This window comes from Emiliania huxleyi (genome assembly GCF_000372725.1).
Source record: "Emiliania huxleyi CCMP1516 unplaced genomic scaffold EMIHUscaffold_32, whole genome shotgun sequence".
Taxonomy (NCBI): domain Eukaryota; phylum Haptophyta; order Isochrysidales; family Noelaerhabdaceae; genus Emiliania; species Emiliania huxleyi.
The window spans coordinates 720618-732615 of NW_005199601.1; the positions used below are offsets into that span (position 1 = coordinate 720618).

The 11998-nt window shown below is 65.8% G+C and overlaps 6 protein-coding genes across 6 annotated transcripts in view; 3 read left to right on the top strand and 3 right to left on the bottom strand.

Annotated features, from left to right (window-relative positions):
* Nucleotides 1–528: 528 nt before the first annotated feature.
* EMIHUDRAFT_101584 (hypothetical protein) lies at nt 529–1415 on the bottom strand (the record flags this gene model as incomplete). Its single annotated transcript, XM_005774128.1, has 2 exons — nt 529–857; nt 956–1415. 2 exons carry the CDS (start codon nt 1413–1415, stop codon nt 529–531), a joined length of 789 nt encoding a protein of 262 aa, XP_005774185.1.
* Nucleotides 1416–2884: 1469 nt separating this feature from the next.
* On the top strand, nt 2885–3724 carry EMIHUDRAFT_354863 (hypothetical protein; the record flags this gene model as incomplete). Its single annotated transcript, XM_005774129.1, has 2 exons — nt 2885–3403; nt 3583–3724. A coding segment is annotated over one exon (519 nt), but the record flags the coding sequence as incomplete, so codon positions are not given.
* Nucleotides 3725–4457: 733 nt separating this feature from the next.
* Nucleotides 4458–6078, bottom strand: EMIHUDRAFT_101585 (hypothetical protein; the record flags this gene model as incomplete). The annotated part of the gene is made up of 4 exons (XM_005774130.1): nt 4458–4561; nt 4781–5159; nt 5232–5615; nt 5770–6078. The coding sequence occupies 4 exons, from the start codon at nt 6076–6078 to the stop codon at nt 4458–4460; spliced, it is 1176 nt and encodes a 391-aa protein (XP_005774187.1).
* A 962-nt stretch (nt 6079–7040) lies between these two features.
* EMIHUDRAFT_354865 (hypothetical protein) lies at nt 7041–7882 on the top strand. The gene has a single exon (XM_005774131.1). It carries the CDS (start codon nt 7048–7050, stop codon nt 7801–7803), a length of 756 nt encoding a protein of 251 aa, XP_005774188.1. The 5' UTR covers nt 7041–7047; the 3' UTR covers nt 7804–7882.
* A 45-nt stretch (nt 7883–7927) lies between these two features.
* EMIHUDRAFT_207824 (hypothetical protein) lies at nt 7928–8717 on the bottom strand (the record flags this gene model as incomplete). The annotated part of the gene is made up of 3 exons (XM_005774132.1): nt 7928–8015; nt 8155–8226; nt 8419–8717. The coding sequence occupies 3 exons, from the start codon at nt 8715–8717 to the stop codon at nt 7928–7930; spliced, it is 459 nt and encodes a 152-aa protein (XP_005774189.1).
* A 440-nt stretch (nt 8718–9157) lies between these two features.
* EMIHUDRAFT_415806 (hypothetical protein) overlaps nt 9158–11998 on the top strand; it is a 6671-nt gene continuing 3830 nt past the window's right edge. The window contains exons 1-2 of the mRNA XM_005774133.1: nt 9158–9579; nt 9652–9919. Coding sequence (XP_005774190.1) covers nt 9164–9579; nt 9652–9919 — 684 coding nt within the window. The 5' untranslated portion in view covers nt 9158–9163. The remainder of the gene's footprint in view (nt 9580–9651; nt 9920–11998) is intronic.

Genomic DNA, 11998 nt, shown 5'->3' on the forward strand with positions numbered 1-11998 from the left:
GTGCTCAGTGAGGGTCAGCATTCGGTGCTCGTGTGGGACTACTACGTAGCCGCGAAGTTGCAAGAGTCTCAGTATTAGTGTCGGGAGGAGCGGCGGGAGGAGGGGCGGGAGGAGGGGCGGGAGGAGGGGCGGGAGCCGGTGCAGAGGCGGTGCAGGAGGCGGAGGGGCGGGAGCCGGTGCAGAGGCGGTGCAGGAGGCGGAGGGGCGGGAGGTGCAGAGGCGATGCAGAGGCGATGCAGAGGCGATGCAGAGGCGATGCAGAGGCGGTGCAGAGGCGGGGCGGGAGGCGGTGAGGAGGCGGTGAAGGAGGCGGAGAGGCGCCTCCTTGGTCGAGAGTGTCTCGGAGGTGTCTCGGAAGTGTCTCGGAGGTGTCTCGGAGGTGTCTCGGAAGTGTCTCGGAAGTGGCTGCCTCCTTGGTCGAGAGGTGCTCGAGCACGATCTTGAGGCCAGGCGCCATGGAGATCAGCTGCGGCAGCCGCGTGCGCACAAACACTCTCTCGCGATCAAAGACGTCGACTGCCGGGTCCGTCACCTGCGGGCGCCAGTGGCGGCGGGCCAGAGGGCGAGGGCGAGTGCGGTGCGGAGCGTCGGGCGGCGACGGACATGCGGACATGGGGACGTGGGGACGTGGGCAGCTGTCTCGCGGCAGACGGGAGGCGTGGGCGGCCAAGCGAGGCGGCGAGAGGGGCGGCCGAGCAGGGGGGGAGAGGCAGCCAGCAGCCAGCAGCCAGCCAGGAAGGAGAGGCAGCAGTAAGCGAGAGCGGAGGGGGGCAGCGGTGAGAAGAGAGGCAGACGTGGGCTCTGCCGGCGCGCCTCGCCATGGACGCAGAGCACGAGGCCGTGCGCTGCCATCGCGCCTGCAGGCGAGGGAGAGGGGGGGGGGGAGGGGAGGGGGAGGCGAGGGTGGGAGGAGGCCGTCGTCTCCTCGCACGCCGTGACGACCGACGCGTGGGACGTAATCTCGCGTGATCTCGGGCAATCTCGGCTAATCTCGCGCGGAGGGCGGGCTCGATCTTGGCGTAGTCGGTCACGCCCGAGTCCGAGTTGGTCGTCGCGCCGGCCGGGTACAGCTTGAACGCCTTGATGAAGCCGCTTGCCGCCGCCGCCTCGACCGCTGCCACCGTGGTCGTGTCGGTGAGGTATAGCGTCATGAGGGGCGTGAAGCTGCCGGGGGCGCCGCCGCTCGCTGCGAGCGCCGCCTCGATCCGCTCGCGGTACTCGCCCGCCGCCGCCACCGTCGTCACCGGAGGGACGAGGTTCGGCATGATGATGGCCCGGGAAAAGGCTCGCGCCGCTGCTCGGACGGTGTCCCTCAGCACGTCGGGGCCGTCGCGGAGGTGGTGGTGCCAGTCGTCCGGTCGGCGCATCCGGAGCTCGCGCCTGCTGTTGAAGGGCTCAGGGACGCGATCGCACATCGTAAAATGAGAGCGAGGCCCACTACGCCGCCGCCCGAACCCACCGAACAACGGCTGCCTCTGCACCAGCACGCACCAGCAGCTACCGAGCGCGGGAGCTGCTTCCTCCTTTTTTTTTGCTGCGTGAATCGGTAAATTCTTCTTTCTGGCGGATGAGCGGCGCAGCCCCAGCCCTGCTGCCAGATCTGGCCGTGGGCAACCTGGCTGCGCTGCGCGCCTTCCTCTCCGGGCGGGGGACGCGCGGCACGTCGCTCGCGGCCCAGCTCGACGCGCGGCTCGACACCGAGAAGCAAGACACGCTGCTCACCTGGGCCGCTCGCCACGGGCAGGCCGAGGCGGTGCGGCTGCTGCTCGAAGCCGGCGCGAGCGTCGGGGCGGCGAACGGCACCGGCCGCGCCGCGCTGTTCATCGCGTGCCAGGAGGGCCACCTCGAGTGCGCCCGGCTGCTCCTCGAGGCCAGCGCGGCGGTCGGCCAAGCCGAGGAGGGTGGCGGCACACCGCTGCTCATTGCGTGCCAGAACAACCATCTCGAGATCGCTCGGCTGCTCCTCGAGGCTGGCGCGGCGATCAGCCAAGCCACGGAGGACGGCTCCACGCCGCTTTACATCGCGTGCTGGCAGGGCCACCTCGAGTGCGCCCGGCTGCTCCTCGAGGCTGGCGCGGCGATGAACCAAGCCCGCGACAACGGCTCCACGCCGCTGTACGTTGCGTGCCTGAAGGGACACCTCGACGTCGCGCGGCTGCTGCGCGACGCTGGCGCGGCGGTCAACCAAGCAATGAACGGCGGCTTCACACCGCTGTACATCGCATGTCTGAACGGCCACCTCGAGTGCGCCCAGCTGCTCCTCGAGGCCAGCGCGGCGGTCAACCAAGCCGAGGAGGGTGGCGGCACACCGCTGTACATGGCGTGTATTCAGGGCCGCCTCGAGATCGTCCGGCTGCTTCTCGAGGCCAGCGCTGCGGTCGACCAGGCCAAGCAGAATGGCGCCACGCCTCTGTTCGTTGCGTGCGGGAAGGGCCACCTCGAGTGCGCCCGGCTGCTCCTCGAGGCTGGCGCGGCGGTCGAACAAGCCCCGAACCACGGCGCCACGCCGCTGTTCATCGCGTGCCAGATGGGCCACCTCGAGTGCGCTCAAGTGCTCCGGCAGGCTGGCGCGGCGATCAACCAAGCCCGCAACAACGGCGCCACGCCGCTGTTCATCGCGTGCCGTTACGGCCACGTCGACATCGTCCGGCTGCTTCTCGAGGCCGGCGCGGCGATCAATCAGGCCCCGCAGCTTGGCGGCACACCGCTGTACATTGCGTGCGAGAAGGGCCACGTCGACATCGTCCGGCTGCTTCTCGAGGCGGGCGCTTCAGTCGACCAAGCTTGCAACAACGGCGCCACGCCGCTGCTGATCGCGTGCCAGCAGGGCCACCTCGAGATCGCCTGGCTGCTTCTCGAGGCGGGCGCGGCGGTCAGCCAAGCCCGCAACAACGGCGTCACGCCGCTGCTCATCGCGTGCATCCAGGGCCACCTCGAGGTCGCCAAGCTCCTCTCCTCCTACGGCGCCTCGCGTGCCGCAGTGCCGCCCCGCGGCACGCCCGAGGAGATCGCGAACCGCCGAGGCCACGCCGACCTCGCCGCTTGGCTGGTCGCCAGCCGCGGCTGGACGCCGCTCGCGCATCTGGAGAGCCTCACCGCCGCCCGCGCCACCTCCCTCCTGCGCGGCGGCGCAAGCTTGCACGAGGGCGAGCCGACGCCGCTGCAGCGCGCCGCGGGCGGCGAGGGTGAGGCGGCGGCGCTGATCCGGCGGGCGGCGGCGCCGTGGTCGCCCGCAAGCCACTCGCTCTTCCCCGCGGCGGCGCGCGAGTACGCGGTAACGGTCATGCGCATCGGCCACCAGATCGCGCTCTCTCCGCCCGACGACGCCGAGGCGCGCCCGGACTGGAGCGCGCTGTCCGACGTGTGGCGCGAGCACGTGCTGCCACACGCGGTGGCGCGCTGAGGCCGAGTGAGGACGCGAGTGCCACGCGGCGGCGCTGATCCGGCGGGCGGCGGAGGCGGAGGCGGCGGAGGCGGAGGGGCAGGCAGCGTCGGAGCGCGAGGCGCTGGCCGCGCTGCAGCGCCTCGTGAGCGCGGACAGCGCCGCGGCGTTGCGAATCGCGATCGACGACGCCACGCCACACGCGGGCGCGATCGACGCCTTGGAGGAGGAGCTATCGGCGCTCGGCGCTTCGCCTCGCAGCGCTTGAGGTTGCCGAGGCGCCGGCGGCCGCTGCTGAGACGGCGGCAACGGCAGTGGGCGAGGTTGAACCACTCATGTGCGTCGTGTGCATGGCCGAGCCGATCACGCACGTCATGTTCCCGTGCGAACAGTACTGCGTTTGCGAGGATTGCCCCAGTCGTCTCAGGGAGGCACAAATGCCATGTCCGCTGTGCAAGGAGCCGTTCACGATCGCCATGCGCGTGTACGCAGCCGGTGTCGCATGATTACCTCGGCGGTTTTCTTTTCCGTGCTGGGCCGCCCCGTTTCTTTTCGTGTAGCCCATTTTTTTCATTTACATTTATGCCTCACCCCTTACACCGCCCGCCCATCTGCATCTCAGATCTCGCGCCCCCACCGCCTCCCGCTCCCCCCGGCGGCGGCGCGCGTCGTTTCGCTCGGACCTCGGAGCTCGGTCTGGGTCTGAAAACCGGCTGAAAGGTGAAATGTGTAAAGAAAAGAGGTACTATGGTCTCGAGGAGGGTTGGCGGACCATACCTTACCACGCAAAAGTCCGAAACATGAGCTAGTAGAGGCACACACGCGCGCAATAGTGCACAAGAGAGAGGAAGGAGACACACTCCACCGACGGGTGAGTGGTCATGCGGAAAGTCATGCATGTGTGCGGACATGGACATCATCGATGAGTGAGGGGGCGCATATCTGTTTGGGGGCATGAGTGGATGGCATGGTCCATGGAAAGGCACGGCGGCCGTGATTTGGTCGATAAAGGGCTCTAGTCGAGAGACGTGGGGGACGCTGCGATGTCTTGGTTGTTGCGGGGCCACCCAAGCACTCAGAAGCAGAGCATGTCGTCGGTCGTCGAGCACATCGCGGCGAGCATGTTGGGGCGGATGCGGACAGCACGGTTGAACGGGCCACACGTGGCGCTGTTGAAGCCTATTCAATCGAGATCGTGAAAGGCGTGCACCACATGGGATGGTGTGGCAGGAGCGCCACGCTATGCTCTGCCGTAGGCATGAACGCCGATGACGACGCGGTTGTCAGGGACCGGGAGCGACGGATAGTACAGGTAGGCGCCGGAGCCACTCATGCCTGAGCAAGATCAGGTCGGGTAAGCTTCTCCACACATTGCGGGCTCATGGGCTAGCGCTCCACCACCGCCGATGGTGTCGCATTTGTAGTAGTAGCGCTCGTTGTTTGTGCAGGACGACTCGATTGGGCAGCCCATCGTCTTTATGTGGTCGGAGCAGTCGCCGCCCGCTGGGCAGTCGCCGCCGTACCCCGCCACGTTGAGGATGGTGCCTGCCGGGTATGGGACTGAGTCTGTGCGGATGCCCTTCCAGCCGCTGGTATAGCCGACGGGGGCCGTGAGGGTGATCCAGGCGACGTCCCAGTCCGAGTCCCAGTCGCGCGTCCACTTGACAAAGGTGGTCATCTTGCGCCACGTCGCGAGGATGCCTCCGTTGCTCACGCAGTTCTCCTCGGTCGGGTCTGCCGCTGTCGGTGTCGTCCGTTGCGCGTCGCGCACGCAAATCTGCATCGTAGGAGGCTGTCGTCAGATTCTAGTTGGGCAGGAATGGGGGGAGAGAAAGAGTGAATATCCAACCTGCGGCTGGGTGAGCCAGTTGGTGCCGTCAGCCCAGTCAGCCGAGCCGCCGGCGGCGACGCAGTGGGCGGCGGTGAGGAGGACGGTCGGCGAGATCATGGTGCCCGAGCACCATGGACTGACGCGGTTGCCGGTCGAGACGAGGGTCGACCAGCCCCAGTAGAGGTTGTTGGGATAGAGGACCTCACTGCGGTCGTCATTGGGGGTGTACGGGGCGCCCGAAGGGTAGATCGAGAGGCGGCGCTTGTTGTCATCGTCCTCAGCAAGGCGGCGCCCCTTGTAGGAGGGGACGGGCGCGCGTGACTCCAGGTCCAGCGCCTGCTCGAAGCCCCGGTCGATGACGAGGACGGTGCGGACGTCCGCGCCCTTGCCCACCGGAACCGCCTCGAACGTGGCGAAGGGGTCGTTGCGGAGCGCGTCGCTCATTAGCATGTACGCAGCATCGTCCGGTGCAGCAGGGTCGAGCGGTGGCATGGTCGGGTTGTACTCAGGGCTCGGTGGGCGGCCTTGTCCACCGTCCATCTTGTCGAGCCACGACCGGCGGCGGTGTGGCAAACTCCTGCCTCGAAAGGCACTCGATCGTGGCTGCCCACGACCCCTTGCCCCCCTTCTCTGCGATCAACTCGCGCATCGTCGCCAGCGGGAGGGTGCCGAACATTCCCACCTGAACGATGCCGTGCTCGGTCACAAGCTCCGAGGTGACGTCGTCCCACACCTGGTCGTGTTTGCCATCAAACTCCGTTTTCACGTAGGCGAAGAAGTCCTTTGTCCTTGTGTCCGTCTGAACTTCGCCCTGATGGGACGGGACCGTGGGGAGCGGCGGGGACAGGGCGTAAATCTCGCGCATCGTGTCGGGGGAGCAAGGAGGTATTGCGGCGGTCACCAAACCCGATCTCGTAACGACCCTACGAGCCCAGTGAGCTCGCCTTCCTACCCCCCAGCCGCCCTGCTGGCGCTGGCGGCTGCAAGTCATGCCCCGCGGCAGCGTCTGTCCCGCCTGTGGTCAATCCTTATACTGCAGTGTCAGAGATCACTACGCTTCGCACCCGCAGTGCGCAGAGGCTGCGAGGCGTGTGCCGGCGCCGCGCTCGATTCCAGCTTTGTTCAGTGTGGGAGCCCTTGAGGAGCGGGTGTCACGCGATTTGCTTGACTTGCGCTTCGAGCACGGTCTGTTGGACAGCGATATCGACCGTATTAAGCGCTGCGTGCTCAGGTGGTTCGAGCTCGCTGCCGACGTCTCAGCGTACAACGTCGCCGCTGCCCTGAGCCAGCCATTCGAAAGCGTGAGGCTTCTGCTGCATACCGAGATCTTTACTGGCATGGAGAGCCAAAAGAGCGAGATGTCGTTGGCACGCAAAAACGTTCCGTACCTCAACCCGCGCGTCATCTACCCGGGCACCGAGAGGGAGCCTATCGTTTCCTTTAGCATGGCGGAGCTTCTGGCGCGCAAGCTTCATGTTGAAGAAGGGGTCTGAATACGGTGAGTGAGTATTCTTATACGAAACCACGACGACACACACCAGTCGACTCGCATCGGTTGCCTCCATGAACGGCGGAGCTATTCTCGCGTCCACACCACACCTGGCTCCAACGTGGACACGCCCATAGCTGGGGACACTACACACACACACACCCAGGTTCAAGTCTGATGTCTTAAACCCGATGGATCGATCTCTTCTCATCGGATGCCGAGGAATGAAGGCATTTAATTCACAGTGAGGAGCTTGGGTTTTTATAATCACAGTGACGGGGGGGCCTTTCCGACAAAGCCCGTTGGCCCCCCCCCGGGGGGGGCAAGCAGTCCGCGGTTTGCAAGATGGTGCGCGCTACAGGCGTGGCCAAGTTCTCGCTACGGCTCGTCGACGCGGCCACGGGTGAGCCGCTCAAGGAGTACACCGACTCCCAAGGGCGCGAGTGGGTGGCGGGCGAGGACGATCAAGAGTTCTTCGTCGAGCTGGCCAACGAAGCGGGAGCAGGTCGCGTCAAGGCCTTTGTGACGGTGGATGGCTCCAGCATCGGGTACAACTGGCAGATTGTGGGCGAGGCGGCGAGTTCCAGCCAGCTGGGACCGCTCAAGACCGGGCAGCAGACAGCGGCCGGCGCGACAGTGGTGGCGCATGCCTTCAAGTTCAAGCAGGCGGACGAGACGGGCGACGATGGCGAGGCCTCCGAAGGCGCGCCACCGCCGTATGGCCGCGTGGAGGTCTCGTGGAAGCGCGCGACAAGCGACGTGCCCACGCCCACCCAAGGCTTTCAGACGGCGGCCTGGGCGGGCAAGGGAGTGTCAACGTCGTCCAAGAAGGAGGGTATGGGCGCGCTCAAGAGCAGCACCGGCGCCGCCCCAACTTCGCTTGCCTGGTCCAGCCAGTCTTGGACCGTGCACGATGAGGTCGCCAGCGCCACGATCCTCTACTCTTCTCAGTTTGGCCTTGCCGTGCGCGGGATGAGGCCCGACGCTCGACCTGTGGCCGGCACGTCGGCCGACGCCGACGACGAGCCGCTGCAGGGGCCGGCGCGACGCCGCCGACGCACCGAGGGGCGAGACGAGTCGTCGGCAATCGTGCTCGAGTGAGGACGAACCCTCGCCGCACCCGCGGAGACAGACGACAGAGCGTGGCGGGCAGCAACAGAGGGAACACAGACACGAGTCCAGGGGCCAGAGTGCGGGCAGAGCGCGGGCAGCTCTAGTCCCACGGTTACAGTACGTAGTACATGCGGGTGAGCGACCCCCGCCGGCCGGTAGTGGTTTCGGTTGGCGCGGTCCGGGCTGAACAGAAAAAGTTTCTGCAGAAGTTTGTACGCACGTTCCGCGTAGAGGGGGGGGGGGGGGGAATTCGCCCCGTTTTGGTAACGAGGCGACTAAAGTACGCGGCCCGGCGGTCGATCTGCGCCTTCTCAGCGGTGGAGGGGATGTGGGCGGTACGTGCGGATCGCGTGGTGCTGCGATGGTTTGACGAGTGCGACTCCCAGCGTCGACTTTGCGACCCCACGGAGCCTCTGCTGCTCCGGCGTCCGGGGCCATCTGGGGGTCTGCAGACCACCCGGCCGAACTTCATCGTGGCGGTGCTCCTCAAATACCGCTCAAACGCCCACGATGTTGTGGAGGGGACATATGCTGATGATCCTGGCCCGATTGGTTCGCTCAGAAAGCTTCTGGGCGGTCGTTCTAGGTTCGCTCCCCGCACACCGGCCCCGGAATAAGATACATTCATAGAAGCGCCGGCCAGCGAAGATCGGCGCGTCGGCTGCCGCGTCGGCGCGCGAGACGCAGAAGGGCGGAAGCAGCAATCCGCGTCGCAGCAGGCGCAGCAGCACTTGTCGCAGCCGGAGCCAGTGAGAGGGACGAACGGCCTTCTGTCCATAGCCCAACGCCATGACAAACCCGGAGAGGAGGTAGACGAGTCCCATGGAGGAGCCGGCCTGCAGATCGGAGAATCGCCCGGCGAGCCCAGTGAAGGACACGTAGTGCCCTATCGCGACGTGCATCGCCGCAAGACCTCGAAGCCCGTCTAGCGAGCGCGTGCCCAGCCGAGTGCGGGCGTCCTTCTCCAAAGGCTGACACGCGACGACCACAGGAACGGCGAGGAGCGCGAGGAGGGAGAAGCCAAGGATCAGATAGAGCAGTCGGTAGATGAAGGTCGTCGACACAATCATACTCAGTAGGTCACGCCCAGGAACGTCACGGGATCTCCAACATTTCGAGGTGCGCCGCGGGAGAAGCCGCACTGCTCTCCGAGTCCCGGGACTGCGAAGCAGTCCGTCCCCTGCGCACCGTCCGTCCAGACGCCGTTCGGGCTCGTGCACCTATTAGGCGTGAGAGATTAGCGAAAATTCTGCGGGAATCGTGGGCAAGTGCGTCTGTTCACAGCTGGGGTGCAAGTCGTTGATGGCGGCTCGCGTTGAGAAGCCGTCCAAATCAGTATGCTCGCAAAATGCCTCTTCGCATGTTGAGGTACTTCTTCGGCGGGCCGGAGAAGCCACCTCCTCCGCCTATTGACCCAAAGCCTTGGGACGGCTTCCACCAACTCGTCGAGGTGCCAGACGGCACGACACAAATTCCCCGCAACGCCTTTCACGCCAAGTCGTGCCTGCAACGAGTCACACTCCCGAACTCGCTCGTCTATGTTAGTAAAGGCAGCTTCATGAACTGCAGCGGGCTCCTGTCGATTGTCATCCCTGACGGCTGCTCTGTCGAGCAGCACGCCTTCCAGAATTGCGGCGTCAGGTCTGTACTCCTTCCCGCCGGCCTCAAGGAGATCAGACAAGGCACGTTCGTCGGATGTAAGAGACTCCGGGACATCAACATTCCCGCCAGTGTGGAGCGCATCCACCGGACCGCCTTCCTCTGGTGCGCGCGCGTGTCTCTCCTCCATATGACACGTCTGTCTCTCCTCCTCAATACCAACGCACTCGACTCCAGGTGCCACGACCTGAACCACATCCGCCTTCCCGACGGCCTCATCAGCATCGGAAGATCGGCCTTCTCCCACAACAGCTCCCTCGCGTCCATCACCTTCCCCGCCAGCCTCACGCTGATCGAGCACAGCGCCTTCTCGAGCTGCAGCGCCCTCAAGCAGGTCGTCGTCCCGACCACCACAGAGATTGCGGACCGCGCCTTCCATCCGTGCACCAGGATCGTCCGCCTCCCACCCGCACGGATGCGCGCGCGGCAGAACTGGCACGCGGCGGTCGACGCGGCGCTCGCCTACAAGCGCTGCCGCCCTCAGCTCTACGGCTGGCTCGAGCGGGCGCAGAACCGGCTCGGGTCCTATGGCCCCGACGGCGCGGCGCGCAAGCGCGACCGCGAGGAGTTTGAGCGCGACCGGCTGCTCTCCCCGTTCGTCACGCGGGCAAGCTCGAGTGAGGAGCATGCTGGCCAAGGGTCGCTAATACGAGCTGCAAGTGCCTCTTCAAGTGGCCTCGTTCCTCGGCCCTCGGTCCGCTTCGCCGCCGGACTCGACGTCGTCGTACGAAACGAGCTACGCGGGGGGGCCGCAGACTCACTTGGAGTGGAGCCTCTACGACGAGAGCGCCGCCCCTCTCGGACAGTTCACCCTCGCCTGCGCGCCTTTGGGGTGGGTGGGTCATTAGGAATGGTCTGTCGGGGCGCGGGAGGGGGGATTTGACGTGGTGACGCCGTCGCTAAGTTGGAGTGCATGTCTGGTGTTTACTAGCTCCGAGTAGAGGGGGCGTTCTGCTGCTAGGGGAAACCCGGAGCGCGGTACTAGCCCCTGACTCTGTCTCTGAGCCGCTGCGCAGTCGGCCCCTAGTTTGTTTTGTGTTTATAGCCAAACTGTTAGCCGTCAGCGTCACCCATGTTTGCCCTCGGCCTCGCCCCTCCTGGTCCTGCCTCCTCTCCGCTCTCGCCACTCGCGTCTCGGGCGGGCTGAGCTTCTCTCTCTCAGGCCTCACTTTTTCGTCGCTATCACTCCCTCACGGTCTCAGCCCTACACCTGGCCGCATTCTATATTCCTCGCTTTCGCAGCCCGCGCATCGCGCACATGCCGCGGCATGGTCCAGGTGGAGTAAAGCCGTAGTTGCAAGTTGGCCGCCCCGGTTGGCCCACGCCACCCACCAGCCTGCCTCCCCACACATCCCACACAACGCCCCCCCCCCCCCCCCTACATACGTATTCACTTCCTACATACGTATTTTACTTTCTGAAACTCAGTAAGTTTCTTGTAAGCATCTTTAAATTCTTGTAAGCCTCGTTGCTAGCGGGGCGCAAGACTCTTCCTCCTGCCTTCGGGCCCTCTCGCCTTCGGGCACCACGCACTCTCACACGCCAATACACGCGCGGCCGGCGCCCCTCATGCCCTTCCCCACGCACACCGCGTGAAAACTGCGCGTACGTCCCCGCGCGCACGCAAACACACGAGCAGCGCTCAGAAGCCTGTGTCATGTGCGTCTGCCCTGTGCTGGCACCCCATGGCTGCGCCAGCCGCCCGCACCAGCCACGCGCCTCTCGCACCATCAGAGCCAGCCGCACGACCACTCACGCCGCGACGCGCGCGCCGCAGTGAACCTCACTGACAGTCCACGCCCTTTGCCAGGCGCCTACACACTGTTTCAGGCACCATGCCCTACCAGAGCGCGCCGCGCCCGGCACGACGCAGCTCCACCGCGCGAGGCGCGCGCGCGGCGGCCGCCGCGCACGCGCCCCGCCATCCGACCAGATCTGCACAGCCTGCCACCAGGCTGAGCAGCAGACCTGCTGGACACTCAGCACATACGCACGCTCGCGCCGCCCACTCACTGCACGGCTGACTGCACCCCGCGACAGCTCCGTTCCACCAGGCGAGGCGCGCTGGCTCGCCGCGCGCGCTCCCGGGCGGTTCGGCCAAGAATGCTTCACCTCCCCACGCCTGTGGCTGTGCAGATAGCTAGCCCATAAAATCTTGTCAAAACAGAACACTCCTTTGGAGAAAACGAATCCAGGCATAGTGTGTGTAGCACCGCCGCCAACGACTCCCTGCGACGCCACACTGACAGCTAGACGGAACTCACCAGTCCGATAAGGATCAACTGGAAAGCTGAACCCTGGGCTTAGACAGAACGGGCGTGGCAGGCTCCAGGGGAGGCCACGCCCTACCCGGGGCGCTAAGGAGGGAAATCGAAATGTCACAGCTGGACCTAGTCGGAGGGCTCGGAGGGGTTGGAGGCGAGCTTGCGAGCCGGGGTCGGGGAACTCGGAGGGCTCGGAGGGCTCGGAGGGGTCGGAGGGCTCGGAGGGCTCGGAGGGCTCGGAGGGCTCGGAGGGGTCGGAG